The sequence below is a fragment of the Dipodomys merriami genome, unplaced genomic scaffold (genome assembly GCF_024711535.1).
Source record: "Dipodomys merriami isolate MVZ:Mamm:240054 unplaced genomic scaffold, mDipMer1.0.p SCAF_1491, whole genome shotgun sequence".
NCBI classification, from domain to species: Eukaryota; Metazoa; Chordata; class Mammalia; order Rodentia; family Heteromyidae; genus Dipodomys; species Dipodomys merriami.
The window spans coordinates 54,227-71,990 of NW_027202817.1; the positions used below are offsets into that span (position 1 = coordinate 54,227).

The window sequence follows — 17,764 nt, forward strand, 5'->3', positions numbered from 1 at the left end:
TCATCCTACCCAAGGATGAGCCTGCTCCTTCCTGGAAGGTAGTGAGGGTGAGGCACAATGTTGAAACACACTCGGTGCATGGCGACACACAGTCAGCAAATTCCTGACATACGGGAATTTAATCTTAGCCTCACACCAACTTGGGCCTGCCTGGCTCTACTAGCCCCTACCATTGTGAGCCTTGGCAGCATTGCTGTCCAGAAGAAAGCCACATTTTCCAGCACTTCTGTGGTAAGGCTGCTGTAGGGTGCTGGGAAATTAGACAGGCTGCAGGCTCTTGCAGTTCCAGAAGGAGGCTGGAGGCACTGACCTACATAGGCCAGATGTTGGGCAGACAGCTGGAGAGTCAGCATGCTACAGCCAAGGGGCGGTCTGCAGGAGGAGCGGTGGGGTCATGTTTCCTGTTAGTGCAGCCACAGGAGTGGAGTCAGCTGCCTCTGTGCCCTCCTCCCTCCCTCCCTGCTCCTCAGTCCATTCACCTTCCCTTCTCCCTCCCTCCCCTCCTTCCTTCCCTCCTTCCCTCCTCCCTCCTCCCTCCCTCCTTCACTCCCTCCCTTCCTCCCTATGTCCCTCCCTCCCTCCCTCCCTGCCTTCCTTCCCTCCTTCCCTCTTCCCTCCCTCCTTCCCTCCCTCCTTCACTTCCTCCCTTCCTTTTTTTTCTTTCTCCCTTTTTCCTCTATTTCCCTCCCTCCCTCTTCCTCTTATTTCCTTCCTTCTCCGATATACCTCTTATCCTCTGAGGGTTATTGCCCATCTACCTTAGACCTGCTGGCCAGAGCACATACTACCACGGGAGAGTTCTGGAACGCAGCCTGTTATTTATAATCTCACTCTTATCAGGATCATCCAACTCAAGAACCCGCTTAAGGGGATCACATACACCTTTTAGCAATGGCCTGACACAGGGGTCTGGAGATCCCTGGACAGCCTCAGATAAATTCCCAAGAAAAGGAGTTCATCTGCATATTTTCAAATTATTATTTTTAATTTTATGAATTATTAAGTGTACATATTCCTGGAGTAGAGTGTGATGTTTCCATACATTGGGTTAGAAGCAAATCAGGTAGTTAGCAAAGCTGTCACCTTACTCATTTCTTTGTGGTAAGCATATTCTTTACCCAGGCAGTGCTGGCTCACACTTACAATCCTAGCTGCTCAGGAGGCTGAAATCTAAGGACTGCAGTTCAAAGCCAGCCTGGGAAGCACACTCTGAGATCCTTATCTTCGGTGGATCACCAGAAAGCTAGAAATAGAGCTGTGGCTCATGGCAGAGTGGTAGCTTTGTGGGGGGGTTGGTGGGGGGAACTCAAGGACAGTACCCAGGCCCTGAGTTCAAACGTTAGTACAGGCACCAAAGTAAAAATAAACAAATACATGAAATATATAAAGGATGGTGAAGAGCAGAATTTTCGCATAATGAACCCTAGAACCCTCCGTTGTCTGCCCAGAGCCCAAGCCATGTTTGCAGTCACTGCTGACAGTGGCCTTGCGGTACCACTGTCCCACAGCATCTAACCATTTGGCTTGCAGGCGGCTGGGTTGCACCCTCTGACACACAGAGATCCACCGTGTCCATGTGCTGTGGAGACCAGGGTGGGGACCCAAATACCCACCCACTTGGGCCCGGCAGAAGCCCGGAGCATCTTGGAGGCCAGTTTGACATCTGGCGTAAGTTATTTCCAAGAGCTCGGCAGGTTTATGGTTCTCTGATCACGTCACAGTGCAGGAGGCCTCCAGGGGCATGGGGAGCTTGTGGGATATTTCAGACATGATCATGGAAAGGAGAAGAGTCCACAGCGGAGCAGGTAACCCTCGGCCAGCCGTTCTGTTTCCATTTGTGTGGAGTGGTTGGAGGAGCTCAGGGCCGCACCCGCTGCCTCCCACGTGGCACGCAGGCTCCACTAACCCACCAGAGTGCTGAGAGTGCACTCTCAAGCACCTGGGGGAAATGGCTGCGGCCCCATTTGTGCCCTTTCTTTAGATGGTTCCTTCCGTCTCTTACTCATTTTAGGCCACCCACCAGCATCGTAGAGCCAGGGCTGAGCTTCTGACTTGAGTAATGTTGTGTGTGGTCCACTGAACTGCAAATAGTCAAACATAGACTTGGGGAGAATGGCGAGGAGCCTCAGGAATAACCCTCGACACTGTTTTCTACACGCTTAAGTTCCCTGAGCTGTATATACCCAGTGTGGTGTTGTTCTTCACATGGACTCATTTTTTTTTTATTTAAATTATTCTTAAAGAGAGACTTGGCTATCTACCGTAAATGGGTAACCTGTATTACTTGCTAGGAATAGAAGGAAATAAAATTCAAAGAAAAGGAAAATCACATTACTCACAACTAATATGGCCTCTCTTGGGAGTATCCTTAAAAAGAATCCAAGAAACACAAGCTCCTATCTGGCCCAGCCTCCAAATATTACCACATGCTCCTGTGACCAGCGCATCAGCTGAGTCCTTGGCCAGCCTGGAAACCCCACCCGGTGGGGCTGCAAGGCCGGGCGAGGCGGGAAGCCACTCAGTGACTCACAAAACGGATTGGTGGGGTGAAGTCGCCTGGTCCTCGTGTGTTCACGACGAGCACCCAGCAGGGCCAGGGTGGTCAGGGTGCTTTTGACGCCGAGCGGCAGCTTCTTCCCTCGGTGGTGCCTGCAGCAGAGGCCCGCGCGGGGGTCTCGGGCGGCACAAACCCTGCGGACATGGCCGGGTATGCCAGCGAAGGGTCTTGGCAGCCAGCTGCAAGGCCAGTAACAGCTCATCTCAAGGTCTGGGGGCCTTGAGAAGTGGCCTGGCTGCTCCTGGCTACCATTTAGCTTCATTTTGGATCAGCCTCTCTTGTACTCTCCAAGGCATTTAAGCTTGATTCTGACTCCAGTCTTGGTCTGTGGCTGTTGACAATTTCCTGCATTGTCCCCTGGCACCTCCAGGCAGTAAAAGACTCAAGCACAGTGGCCTGGGCTCGGGCCTGCCGAGGGAAGTAAGGATTGTGCAACATTTAGAAACCATTTTCTCTGGAGCTCCAGCCATAGCAGATTCTATTCAGCATGTATTCGATTTCCAAAGAGTTACAATAGCCTGTAAGGTAGAAAGAACTAGCATCCTTAGGCTATTTCTCAGAAAACACAGGAGTAAGAAACCAAGGCCTTCTCCTGACTCACACAGGAAGCTCGGCACCACATCCCATCTGCTGACCACAGCTAGTTCCAAGCCTGAGAGAGACAGCACCCTGCCACCCCGACACTGGCTTCCCTGTGCCATCAGTAATCTATACCCAGTGGGGCTGGGAAGGTGGCTCAGTGGTAGAGCACTTGCCTTGCATGCCTGAGGCCCTGGGTTCGATTCCTCAGCACCACATAAGCAAAAAGAAAAAAGCCAGAAGTGGCGCTGTGGCTCAAGTGGTAGAGCGCTAGCCTTGAGCTGAAGAGCTGAGGGACAGTGCCCAGGCCCAGAGTTCAGGCCCCACGACTGCACCCAAAAATTAAAAAAAAAAATCTATACCCAGAAAAGAAAAGAAAGTGCCCCAGTAACCCTGTCTTACAGTACTCCTAGGGAGTGACAGCCTTTCTGGACTGGGGACAGTTGGCCTTTGCACTGAAGTTTGAACGTTGGTATCTGAATATCTTCCTAAGCAAGTGACAGTACTCCAGCCCTCCATTGCGGCGTGCAGCTCCCTGTCAGCTCTGCGATCGTGAGCGAACCAACACGCTCCGTGGCGCATTATGTTGCTGAATGGAAAGCTGGATAGGTTCGGTGGAGTAAATGAATTTGGTGGAGTCTGCTTAGGATATTTTCAACTTGGAGGAGTTTATGAGGACAAACCCCATTGTAAGTCAAGAGACAGTGTTAAAGCATCTGAAAATGCAAGAAAACATGAAAGACAGATTTTTTTAAGTCCTCCATATTCCTGTCAACCCAGAGTAAGCAAGAGTAAATACACAAGTATTTACAAGCATGCAAGTAAACATAAATACATGTGTGTACAGACACAGGGACAGGCCTGTATGCACATAGCACACAGACACACAGACATAAACAAATGCAGATACACACAATTTATGCCATGCAGTTGATCCTTGTTTTCATCGACACTCTATTTGTAGGTGTATATGCTTGTTGAGACCTGTCACCTGAGTTGGTGGCCTCCTCACTTTGGTGGGTGTTTTAAACATGGGAGCCTGTGGTCACCCACAGTTAAGGGGGCAGCATGACATTTGGCCTGGACTCAGCTCTCATCCTTGAAGCAGGTGCCCTTTCCCAGCTCTGTGCGGGGCCACGCTTCCTCGCGCTGAGGCTATGTAAGTCCTGCAAGAGGGTATTATAGACACTAAGGAAGAAGAAGCTAAGGCTCAGAGACAGTAAGTAACTTGTCAAGTCACTGGCAGAGCTGACAGTCAAACCCAAGTCTTTCTTTCAACCTGTGTTCTCCAACAGTGCCAGGGACAAAAGACTTCCTCCCTCCCTTCCTTCCTTCGTTCCTTTCTCCTTTCCTCCCTCCTTCCCTTCCTCCTTCCCTTCCTTTGTCTCATTCCCTTCCTTCGCTCCTTTCTTTTTTCCTGGTTTTAGGTGTCTCATGCTCTCTTTCTACTTGCTTTGCTGATAGGTGGTGGTCTGCCATTTGAGGATTGCCTACAGCCTGATTTTTCCTAGTTATTGGGGAGGGAGTCTCACAGCTTTTCTGCCCAGGATGGCTTCAAATTATGATTTTCCAGATCTCAGCCTCCTAAGTAGCTAGGATTAAAGGCTTAAAGACCCCTTTCTTAACTCCATTTTGTATATAGCAGAATACAACAAATGAATAATTGATAAAGAATGTAGATTTATTTCTTATAGTTCTAGAAGGTGGGAAATCTAAGATCAAAGGGCTTGCGTCATATAAGATCCTTTTGGTTACATAATCCTGAGCAAGGAACTAGAGGCGTGGTTCAAGTGATAGAGCACCAACTGTAAGCATTATCCATAGCACAAAGCAGACATGGCAGCAGGAGAGAAGATGAACAAGCAAATCCAATGACATGTACCTCAGATAGTATTAAATCCATTCGTGGATCTCTAGATCTGATTACCTGATCACCTTTTGAGGATCTCCCCACATTCAACGCATAACTAACCCCTTGGCGTTAATACCTGTCTCCTCGGTCTCTCCTGCAGGTCTATATCATCCGGGTCACGTGGTCCAGTGGCTCCACGGAAGCCATTTACAGGCGCTATAGCAAGTTCTTTGACTTGCAGGTAAGGATTTGGGGTCTCTCATAAGCTTCCAGGTGAGAATGAGTTAAATTTCAGAGTTGCTCTCCACTATCATAGTGAGTCTGGACCTTTTTTTATGTCCTAGACTTAAAAATGATGTCCCTTACTTTGGAAATAATACAGAATAATAATAAATAATGCTCTTTATTTCCTTATGTTTTTGTAGTCAGTATTTTCCAAATAAGGGTAAAGTCCTCCCCCAGAAGGGAGGGAGATCTGGAAGGTGCTTCTGTATGGCCTTGGCATGCAACTTAGATGATTTTGTGCATTTTGTTTGTTTTTGTTTTGTTTTTGTGCCAGTCCTGGGGCTTGAACTCAGGGCCTGGGCACTATCTCTGATCTTTTATACTCAAGATTAGTGCTCTATCACTTGAGCCACAGCTCTACTTCTGGCTTTTTGGTACTAAATTGGAGATAAGAGTCTCATGGGTTTTCCTGCTTGGGCTACCATGACCCTCAGATCTTAGCCTCCTGAGTAGCTAGGATTACAGGTGTGCACCACAGTGTGTTTTAGGCAGTAGTTGTGTTTGCTGGTGAGCCTCCTCACTGGCTCCTTTTCCTATCAGTATTCTCAGTCTCTCTGACTTGTTCTCTGACTAGCAAGGGGCACCTGCTCTGTATCCCTGCAGCTGTGTGTGATTCTCTCTAGTGAAGTGTCTTCCCCAAGGCTGCTATGGTTTGGATCTGCCCAACACCGATACTAAAAGCTTGGTCACTAGCCTGTGGCACTGTCTGGCCTAGTTAGAGGAAGTTAGGTCACAGGATGTGACATTGGAGAGGATATGGAACCCACCCCCACAGTCCTTCCTCTTACTGCTTCTGGCCACCATAAGCTAAGCAGGCTTGTGCCATCATACCCTACCTCCCTGCCATAATGTTCTCCCTCACCACAGGCCCCGAAACAGAGGAGCCAAGTTGACCATGATTCAAAATCTCTGACACCATGAGCTAAAATGAGCTTCTTCTCCACCAGATCACAGCCTCGATTATCTCTGGTATCTTGTCACACTGATGGGAAATTAACACAAAGGCTGAAGTACACAGTGCACGTCCAGTCAGTGTTCAGTGAATGAATGAACACTGCTGGTATCAGAGAGAAGAGTGTCAGCACAGTCACATGGGGGTAAAATGGCAGCTCCATCTCAAGAAGCAGCTCAGAGCAGTATGAAGAGTCATGGTCCCTGAACACATGCAGGACAACGCTCCTTAGGAAGTGTCTGCCTCAGAGACAAGAGGAACACGCTCAGTTTTCTGAAGTGTTCCCCAAGGATCCATGCCACCTCTCAGGCCCCTACCGGTCTGTCCTGAGACAGACATCTCCTTCGATATGTGTATCAGTCTGGTCACTTTTGATGGGAGTGACCAAATCAACTCAGACTTGCTTCAGTACATAGGGAGCTGGTGTGCAACCGAATGTGACAGTTTTCAGGTCACCTGACGTTACTTCTGTATCAGTGCTTCTGCTATGTTGGCTTTACCCTCGGATCCCACATGATTATAAAAAGGGTTTTGACAACTCTGGGCTCACTCATCACAGAAAAGAGTAATACTTCTCAGAGTTACAGAAAGCACGTTGTGTGTCACAGACTCATCTCTGGCAGTTTGGCAGGCTTTCCTTGTCTGTGTTCTATCCCTAGCCTCAAAGGTGGACTGAGGTAGGGAGAGAAGTTGACAAGTTTTGTTTTGTTTTGTTTTGCCTGTCCTGGGGCTTGAACTCAGGGCCTGGGCACTGACTCAGAGCTTCTTTTACTCAAGGCTAGCACTGAGCCATATTCCCAGCTCCACTTGGCAGGTTCTAACAGAAACCTGGGTGATGTTGACCACAGGTTGGGTATGTAGGCACAGTCTTCTGAAACTGACAAATAAAAACCTTGTAAGGGCCCATATTCCATTGTGGCAGATGGAGAGATAATAACGTGCTCCTAGACATTTTTTGCAGTGTTTTTGAAACATTGTCAAATGCCTATGACAGACTTATTGCATAAGCAGGTGAGATACCCGGCAGTCACTCAGTCTGATTGAGCTACCTTTCCTGCCTTAGACTTAGACTGCACTGGAGAGTCTATGGGAAAGTGGTACAGGAGCTAGCAGGACACTGAAGTGACTAGAATGTCCACAGAGCTGAAAGCAACACATCATGGAAAATTGCTTTCATGTGTAGTAAGAATATCAGCAAGCATTTGGCAGATAATCAGCCATTAAATGTGCCAAGCACTTGATTTAAATGCCATTTCTTTTAGTCCTCATTTATCAAGCATGCGGTCAGTATTATGTCTACTTCACAGACAGGAACTTGAAGTTCTAAGAGATAGTCGCATACCCAGAAGGCAGGGGCAAGATGGGAGGTGTGGCTATACTCCCACCCTACCTCCTCTCTGCTCAGTTTGCCTTTCCATCAGCCCATGCAGAAGTGTGCCTGTCCTCCTTGAGGCCTGGCAACACTGGCCTCTTCCTAAGGCCATTTGTTTCCTACCAAGAGGCAGCAGAGTCTGTCCTGCAGAAGGCAAGTATACAAACAGGCCTCAGACCTATGAGGATCCCCTTTATATTGTGTCGTTACTCAACAGCCAGCACATCTTGTATCTTGTGTCTCTGGTGGGCATGAAGGTTGTTTAGTGGCTCTTGACACTCACACTAGCACTCTAGCAGGAAGAGAAGCCAATGCTTGGAGTGTGGCTAGTCCCCAAGGCAGCAGAAAATGAAGAACAGGAGCCTTATGCCAGCCCTGCGTGCACATGTCACTGGGAACAGGCCCACGTTCACGGGGTGCTCAGAAGCACCAGAAATGTGCTTACCACACCCAGGTTGTAACCTATGAAGTTATGTCACAACCTGCTATCATGTGGCAGCCTTCAAGATGAGACCCTGAAAGGTTATGCTGCTCCCTCAGAACCATAGAGGGTAAGCAGCAGGTGCTTGTGGGTTTGAGCACTGAGTTCACATTGCTTCCTTATTATGTCAGAGCTGCATTTATGGTGCCCCTGTTATTCCCCTACTTCTGACCAACCTACTTTCCTTCTCTGGTCCCTTCTGCAGCACCTTGTAATCATCAGTCTGTGTTTCAGACTCTTCTTGGGGCGATGAGCCTTTTCATGGCCAAGCCCATGCATCCAGTACAGAGCCAGTTACCCATCGGTCTACAGAACAAACCTACAGCCTTCTGAGTCGATTATGGGAGTGGATTATGATATGGTGGCATGGACTTAATCGGATGAGAGGAGTCTTGGTGGTTTGTTTCTAAGCATGCCTGTCAATTCTCAGGAAACAGGATGACCTGCCAGTCATAATAGTCCTAAGCCTGTTGCTCACATCTCAAGTCCCATATCCAAAACCTCCAGGAAACCAGGAACGATCTCTTGCAACTCAGCCATCTCAGTCTGGGAGATACAAATGTAAAGAATCCATAGGTATCCGAGAGACAGCTGGTATCTCCTTCCTTATCACTTCAAGTAGAAGTTCTGAAGAGCTGGGTTAAGTGAACCTTTTACATATCCATCTCCTTAATTCACATAAGTCCTTTAACTGTCACCAATACATTCCTATTCTGAGAGCTTCTCCTATGTTGTGTTCTTCCCCCTTAGATGCAGATGTTGGACAAGTTTCCCATGGAAGGGGGACAGAAGGACCCCAAGCAGCGGATCATACCCTTTCTGCCAGGTGAGCGTAGTGTGCACAGTCGGACGGGGGCTCCGGGACTTCGGAGCGGCTCCCAGATCTGCAGAACAGGGTTGGCTTTGAGTGCATCCCCCCCTCCCTCCCTCCTTCCCTCCCCTTCCTCCCTCCTCTCCTCCCCTCCCCTCCCTCCCCTTCCTCCCTTCCTCCCTCCTCTCCTCCCTTCCCTCCCTCCCCCTCCTCCCCTCCCTCCCCCCTCTCCTCCCCTCCCTCCCCCCTCTCCTCCCCTCCCTCCCCCCTTCCCCCTCCCTCCCCCTTCCCTCCTTCCCTCCCTCCCCCTTCCCTCCTTCCCTCCCTCCCCTTCCTCCCTCCTCTCCTCCCTCCCCCCTCCCTCCCCGCCCTCCTTCCCTCCCTCCCTTCCTCCCCCCCTCCCTCCCCCCTCCCTCCCGCCCTCCCTCCCTCCCTCCTCTCCTCCCCTCCCCCCCTCCCTCCTCCCCTCCCTCCCCCCCTCCCGTCGTGGGGCCTGAACCCCGGGCCTGGGCACAGCTCAAGGCGAGCGCTCTTCCGCCTGAGCCACGGCGCCACTTCCGGGTTTGCACTGGTTCATTGCAGATGAGTCTCTCGGGCTCTCCTGCCCGGGCTGGCTTTGAACCGCGATCCTCAGCTCTCGGCCTCCCGAGCAGCTGGGGCGCGGCGTGAGCCCCGGGCCGGCCGGGCGGCTTTTACACACGCAGCCCTCGGACAGCATTCTAAACCGGGGTAAACCGGGGACTGGCAGCTGAGGGCGCTGCGTAGGTGTTTTCTCAGACTGGAGACCCGGCTCAGGTCATACCAGGCCCCGGAGCCCCCCTCCAACACGGGCCGCAGCACCCTCGGGCAGATCTACAGGTGGCCGAAAGGGTGAACCCTTTAAGAGCTCACATTTTCAGTGCCTCCGTGGAAAAGCAATGATTTTCCTGCCAGAGGAGGCCCCACGTGCGCGCTTCGGCGGCTGCGCGCGCGGGCCGCGGAGCATGCGCTTTGCGCTCTTCAGTGGCTGCGCGCGCGGGCCGCGGAGCATGCGCTTTGCGCTCTTCAGTGGCTGCGCGCGAGGGCCGCGGAGCATGCGCTTTGCGCTCTTCAGTGGCTGCGCGCGAGGGCCGCGGAGCATGCGCTTTGTGCTTCGGCGGCTGCGCGCGAGGGCCGCGGAGCGTGCGTGCTTCGACGGCTGCACGTGAGGGCCACAGAGCATGCGCTTTGCGCTCTTCAGTGGCTGCGCGCGAGGGCCGCGGAGCGTGCGTGCTTCGACGGCTGCACGTGAGGGCCACAGAGCATGCGCTTTGCGCTCTTCAGTGGCTGCGCGCGAGGGCCGCGGAGCGTGCGCGCTTCGGCGGCTGCGCGTGAGGGCCGCGGAGCATGCGCTTTGCAGTCACACGCTCAGCGGTGCCGTGTGCCCCTTCTGCAGCTCGGTTTGTCCATCTGTAAAATGGGCCGTGACTGCCGGTTCACAAAGTCTAACCCCGGCTGAGTAGATTCTCAGCAGAGGCAGCATCTGGGCCCCTGGGAAGCCTCGGAGGCCGTTCTTCGTCTCCATGTTGGAGCCATCCCTACAGGATGAAGAACGTGAGCGATGGTCGGGTTAACCGGCTCTCTGTAGAACTCTATGGTTGCTCTTGTTGGGAGAAAAGAGAGCCGGAGGCTACAGCGCTGTTTCTGGAGGGAAGGCAGTCCAGCCCTGGAAAACCTTCCCAGGACAGAACTTGAGCCCCCGAGGGCCTCGGTGGCCCCGGCACGGTTTCCCACCCGTCGTTGGGGACGGGCGCGCGGGGCTGGCGGGGACCGTGCGCGGAGGGTCGGGCAGAGGGCAGGAAGCAGGTCCCTTCTCCCTCATCTGTTTCTCTCCAGCAGGACAAAGGCTAGTCTTATGTCAGCCCAGGCCGGAGCAGGGGATCCGCCCATATAACTTTCCATCCCAGCGGGAGCTGAGGAGGCCAACTTGGCAGGGGCTAAGGCTAGAAAAATAAGAACTACAGTTTGGCCTTCCTCCACAGTGGAAAACAAAAGTCAGCCCCTTCCCACCATGGCTGCTCTCTCCTCTGAACACCCTTTCTTTGCCAGGATGGCGGCAGGCTTGCCCTCTTTCTTTTTTCTTAATAAGTTTTTTATTGTGAGAATACTGTTCAGAGGAGGGGTTACAGTTCATGAGCAAGGTAATGAGTACATTTCTTGTCAAGCATTGTTGTCTCCTTTGTTTTTCCCCTACTATCCCTGCCCTCCCATCTCCACGACTACACTCTCCCCACCCCCTGCCTAAATTGTAAAGTTCATTTTTCAACATAGCATCTTGTACACTGGATCCCTGTTTAAACAATTTGTTTTTTCCCTTCCCCTCCCCAAATTATACCAATATCAAATACAGTGAAAACAGGGGTTATGCCATGGGGGAGGGACATACAAAGCAACAAAAAAAATCATGTGGTACCTTATAAATACATTAGAAATAATAGCAAGAAAGAAAAAACCACTTGTGTCCTTATCTTGGGGTTCATTTTGCTTAGCATCATCTCATCTGACCTTTTCTGCTTGTCTCAGACATATACTAGTTATTGCAAATAAGGAAACCATGGGACCTATGTTTCTTTGTTGCCCTCTTAAGACTCAAATAGAAGCAAACACCAGGACCACTGCTCACACACACTCCACACTTCTCCGCTGAACACAGCTCAGCCCTGCTGGAGAGGGCAGGAAACCATCTGGAGGCTGAGCTTTAGGAGTGCGGGGAAGGAATTCCTGTGCTCTTTTTTGTTGTTTTGTTTTTAATTTTTAAATTGTTATTTAAAAGGTGGTGTACACAGGGTTACAGTTACTAACTACCCAAGATGCCAGCAGAACCCTTCCATGCCAGGGACTCCCAGCACTAACAGGGAGGTGCCCACCACAGCTGTGTCCACTGATGGAGAGAAGAAAAGTCTATGATTGGAAGGGTCTCTGATCGTTGCCTCTGGGGAAAAACAGGCTATGAGCACATACTGTTTCCCATACCACTTGTGAGCCTTTCTCATTCTAAATGGCATGTTCTGATTCTAGAGGCAAAAACTGTTGATAGTGGACACTTTAAAGAAAAGTGAAGAATAAAGTAAAAGTTCCCTGTCTTCTATCCCTCAGAAGACAAATACTTTGAATCCTATGAAGCATTGTCTTCTGGGTTTTTCTTTTCCAACAAGCATAGGTGAATCTAAAAGGCAAAGAGCTTAGATATCTGGGAGAACCTGAGATGCAAGAAGGTGATTGAAGAAGGGGGAAGGAAAGAGACTGAGCTGTTGGGTGAGGGCAGATCTGAGCACTCAGTCTGAGCCCAAGTGCTGGACGGAGCTCAGACCACCAGGTCTCTTCTCCCTTCGCCAGGCAGGGACCCTTCTTTCTGCAGGCCACTTTCAGCATCCCATGCCACATCAGATTCCCTCACTGAAAGCTGAGCATGGGACAAGTGTTGTATGTTTTCATCTATAGCTAAGAGGTTGGCCGCACGTGAGGCAGAGAATGGTGGTCACCAGGGCTGGGAAGGGAGAAGAGTGGGAGGATGGGTCACAAGTAGGAGGTACAGCTAATAGAGAAGATTTTGAATGTTCCAAGCACAAGGAAATAAGAATCTGTGGGCAAGTCAGCCACCCTGATCTGATTTTTCAATCACGTAAATTAAAATGTCACATGATACTTTCCCAAAATGTACAGGTATGGTGAATTAAACATAGGTTTTGAACTTTCTGGTGCCGCTTAGGTCTACCCCAAGAGAACCAGTCCACAGCCTCCCCAGTTTCTGCTGCCAGCGATCTTATCCTCATTGCCTGCTCTCATCCGCAGGTAAAATCCTCTTTCGACGGAGCCATATCCGGGATGTGGCGGTCAAACGCCTGATACCGATTGATGAATACTGTAAGGTAAGGTACACTTTAAGATAAGGATGGAGGGGCTGGGAAGGTGGCTTAGTGGTAGAGTGCTTACCTTGCATGCCTGAGGCCCTGGGTTCGATTCCTCAGCACCACGTAAGCAAAAAGAAAAAGCCGGAAGTGGTGCTGTGGCTCAAGTGGTAGAGTGCTAGCCTTGAGCTGAAGAGCTGAGGGACAGCCCCCAGGCCCAGAGTTCAGGCCCCATGACCGGACCCAAAAAAAAAAAAAAAAAGATAAGGATGGAAAATGTCCCATTGTCTTTCTGTTTCATGTTATTTTCTGGCTTCAAGATGCTCATTGTGGGGAAAAAATGTATACAGTTGCAAGAAATGTAAAGAAATTCATAGAAGACAACCATCCATGATCTGTCAACCCAGAAGAGCAATGACAAGGGTTTTACAAGTGTCTTTGTCACCCTTCCTCTCTGAGAAACTACATTGTGATAAGACCATCCTGTATATGTTCTTTTGTTGCTCTTTCTCTTACTGTTGTGGCATAAGAATCTGCCATGATATGCTACAAAGAAATCCTCTTGCCAGGTACCAGTGGCTCATACCTGCAATCCTAGCTATTCAGGAGGCTAAGATCTGAGGATAGCAGTTGGAAGCCAGCCTAGACATAAAAGTCCAGGAGACTCTTATCTCTTAAGTGAAAAAGGCAGCAAAACACATGGCCCTGAGATTAGGCCCCAACACCGACACAACAACAACAACAAATCATCTTGACAGTTGGAGACATGGCTCAAGTGGTAAAGTGCCAATCTATGAGCAAGAAATCCTCTAACGTGCACTTTTAATGGCCATAATGCTCCCTCAAGTATGATGTTCCAGAAGTCATTCAGCAAATCCCTGTTTATGGCCAGCTGACCTCCCACCTTGCCTGTGTTCCGGAACAGCAGGGGCCTGCCATTTGGTTTGATTTGATTAAGCCATGGTCATGAAGGAAGCATGTTTTATTTTGTTTAGTGTTTCTTGTCTTTAGCATTTTCATCTGAAGTAGCAAATTTAAAGAATGAGAATAGCGAAGAGATACCCTACCACAGTTCCCTGTTTTACTGAAGGGTCTAGCTAATGTCAGCACCCAAGGAAAAGATATCCAGACTGAAAAGGAAGAAGTGCAATTGCTTTATCAGATGGGGGAGGCCAGGTACATCGGCTCACACCAAGATCCTAGCTACTCAGGAAGTTTAAATCAGGAGGGTCACAGTTCAAGGCTAGCCCAGGCAAAAACTTGTCAAGACCCCCACCTCAACTAATAGAAGTTGGTATGGTGGCTCACACCTTTTTCCTAGCTATGCATGAATCATACATGGACAGATTATGAATGAGACCCAATTCAAAAGTAACTAAAATAAAAATTTAAATGCATGAAAAAGTACATGCACACAAAGACTTGAAAGCAAATGTGTACAACCAGGATGCATAGCAGAAACATGATGTTAAATGAAAGGAGGAGAGGGAGGCCACACAAAGTTAAAATAAACAACATTGGAAAGTTTGGGAGTTAATCTCAGACATTTTACACCTCGGTACTCACTTAAACTTCTCTAGAAAAATGTAAGAAGTCTACAGTCACTAGTAGCTCACATCTGTAATCCTAGCTACTTAAGAGACTGAGGTCCGAGGGTCATGGTTTGAAGCCAGGCTTGGCCAGGAATGTCTGTGAGACTCTTATCTCCAATTAACCACCAAAAACGCCAGAGATAAATGGAAGTGTGGCTCCATTGGTAGAATGCTAGCTAGACTTGAGTAAAAAAACTCAGGATAGCACTCAGACCCTGACTTTAAGCCCCAGGATCAGTGCATGTGCGCATAACACACACACACACACACACACACACACACACGTGCGCAAACACACAAGTATTTGGCCATGTAATTGTAACCCCTCTGTATGATACTTTCACAATTAAAAAAAAAAAGACGTATTTGGGTGTGCATCCTAGAACAAAACTGTAGTTTGGATATGGTCTGAGCATGTTCCCTGAAGTTGTATGCCTGAATGACCCCCGTGTGGTGTGTTGGAGTCTGTGAGAGGTGGGACCTGGTACAAGATAACCAGGTCGTGGGCATTACCCATGGAATGGGTTCATGCTGATCCTAAAGACAGTTGGCTCTCTCAAGAGCAGGTTGTTGCAAAGCAATACCACCCAATGCTCTTGGCCACTTCTGGAGGTTTCTTTTCTATTTCTCCACAATGATATGATGTAGCCAGGATACTTTTAACAAGATGTCAGCATCATTCTCTTTGGACCCTTCTAAATCATGACCCAAATAAATCTCTTTGCTCTATGAAGTACTTTAAATATTTTTCATATAGGAATAGCAAATAGGCTGGTAATAAGCAGAAGGACTCAGATTCTTCTCTCTCCTAAGTAAAAGAGTAGGGTAGTAGGCAGAGATAACTATTCAGACATAAGGATATTACCACTGCCTTTGTCTATTTCCAAACCTCTAAAGCCTGGTCTTCCTGTTCTAGAGATACATTCTTTGTTCCAGGCCCTGTTGACCCGAACTTTGGACCCTTAAAGTCCTGCTGGTACCTTCTCCTCAGCAGCTATCCCACAGCCCACATTACCCTTTCCTGGTTCCACCCCTGCCTCCTGACTTTCTCCAGGCAAACTTTACTTATACCAAGCTCCTATCCTCTGTACACTGACTTTTTATACCAGGCTCCTATCCTCTGTACACTGACTTTGTAAAGACAGTTTTAAATCTTGCAGCTGCCAGCAGCTGTCTGCTTCTGGAATGATACAAAAGCCATGATTTCATCTGGAAAAAACACAGGGAAGAAACTGCTTATGTTAGATAAGCCACATGGCAGTTACCACCCCTGGCTGTTAGTGACTCATAAGAAACAGTCACTGTTTTACAATGTTGGCTGGCTAGATTTCCTGGGCTCACATTTTAGGGACCTGCCTCCTGAGAGGGATTATACAGTCTTTTTTGTCACATGATCCGCAGTTTTACAGAGATATAGAATATTCCTTAACATTGAGATACCTGTTACTGACAAATAGCTTTTTTGATTGGCAATTATTACAGTTAGCTTATTTTTTTTTTTTTTTTGTCGGTCATGGGGCTTGAACTCCGGGCCTGGGCGCTGTCCCTCAGCTCTTCAGCTCAAGGCGAGCGCTCTACCACTTGAGCTACAGTGCCACTTCCGGTTTTCTGGTGGTTTATTGGAGATAGGAGTCTCACGGTCTCTCCTGCCCGGGCTGGCTTTGAACCGCAATCCTCAGATCTCAGCCTCCTGAGTAGCTAGGATTACAGGCGTGAGCCACCAGCGCCCGGCAGCTTATTTTTTAAAAGTAGAAATCGCTGGCGCCGGTAGCTAATGCCTGTAATCCTAGGTACTCAGGAGGCTGACATCTGAAGATCATGGTTCAAAGCCAGCCTGGGCAGGAAAGTCTATGAGATTCTTATCTCCAAATAACCACCAGAAAACTGGAAGTGGCGCTGTGGCTCAAGTAGTAGAGCGCTATCCTTGTGCTGAAGAGCTGAGGGACAGCACCCAGGCCCAGAGTTCAAGCCACATGACCAACCAAAAAAAAGTAGAAATCGATCATTTCCAATAGGTATAGATAGACAAGTGCTACCAAACCTGGTGTATATTACAATGATAAACTTTGTACTCTACTAGATCTATAAATTTTCAGTAACTAACACAGCATGGTATTGGCACAAGGACAGACAGACCTTAATCCATTCTTCCCTCTTGACTTACATAGCCCCCACAGGCCCTCTGTCCCAATACTGCTAGAATGGCAGTCACATTTCAATATGAGTATTGAAGAAAGAAACAATATCCAATTCATACCACAGGCCTGCACCTGCAAAGATCTTTTTTTTTTTTTTTTGTCGGTTGTGAGGGACAGCCTGGGCGCTGTCCCTCAGCTCTTCAGCTCAAGGCAAGCACTCTACCACTTGAGCCACAGCACCACTTCCGGTTTTCTGGTGGTTTATTGGAGATGGGAGTCTCACGGACTTTCCTTGCCCGGGCTGGCTTTGAACCGCAATCCTCAGATCTCAGCCTCCTGAGTAGCTAGGATGACAGGTGTGATCCACAGGCGCCCAGCCTGCCAAGATCTTTGTTCCCAAGGAAGGAACTTCACATCTTGACTACCCATCATTGGGGTTTAGCTCTAACACAGACATGCATGTGTGGGTATGTATGCCAGTGCTGTGTGTTTAAGAAAACCATATGTACTATAATAGCAGTGTTTATCACACTCCAGATAGTGGAGACCTCCCTCCCAGAGTTTTGTTATTTGTCACTACCTGAATGTTAATGTTTTCTTTAACTGGCTTTTTAAGCTTGTTAAAAAATAACATTTTTGGAGTGAGTGAGTGAGTGTGTGTGTGTGTGTGTGTGTGTGTGTGTGTGTGTGTGTGTGTGTGTGTGTGTGTGTGTGTGTGTGTGTGTGTGTGTGTGTGTCAGAAAGGCAAAATTTACTTCTGTGCAGAAGGGTGTCCCATTGGCAAACGGGCACCAAAAATAACATGTTTTAGGGGAAAAGAACTATATTTCAGTCGTAATAGAAATCTTGTTTCATGAAAGGGACAAAATGCAATGAAACAACAACAGGAGAATGGTTTAAACACAGCAAGCTGCTGTGCTTGCTCCTTTGCGGATCCACAGAGCCAGGCCCTGCTCTCAGGAAGCAAGTTAGAAACCTGTCACCTCGTGAAGACATTCTTCCTAAAGTGAAAGAGGATTCAAAGATAACAGAGGAAAATAAACTTTCTCCCAAGACACTGTGAGTTACCAGAATCATCTCGCCACATTTAAAGCCTTGTATTACTGCCATTAGTGCATCCAGTACTAAGAGCTAAAGGAGCTGGTGTTTGTCGATCAGCTGATACAGGATTTAAAGAAAACCTTGTAGCCATTTCTTCACTCTATAACATAGCCATCTGAGAAACATGGTGTTTCCATTTTACAGATGAGCAGACTGAGGCTCACAGATGTGGAGCTTG

The 17,764-nt window shown here is 48.8% G+C and overlaps 1 protein-coding gene across 2 annotated transcripts in view; it reads left to right on the top strand.

The window, feature by feature from the left end:
• Sh3pxd2b (SH3 and PX domains 2B) overlaps positions 1 to 17,764 on the top strand; it is a 61,185-nt gene that overhangs the window by 13,666 nt on the left and 29,755 nt on the right. For both annotated transcript variants that reach the window (XM_070021966.1, XM_070021967.1), the window contains exons 2-4: positions 5,149 to 5,229; positions 8,829 to 8,904; positions 12,700 to 12,776. In XM_070021966.1, the coding sequence (XP_069878067.1) occupies positions 5,149 to 5,229; positions 8,829 to 8,904; positions 12,700 to 12,776 (234 nt within the window). The remainder of the gene's footprint in view (positions 1 to 5,148; positions 5,230 to 8,828; positions 8,905 to 12,699; positions 12,777 to 17,764) is intronic.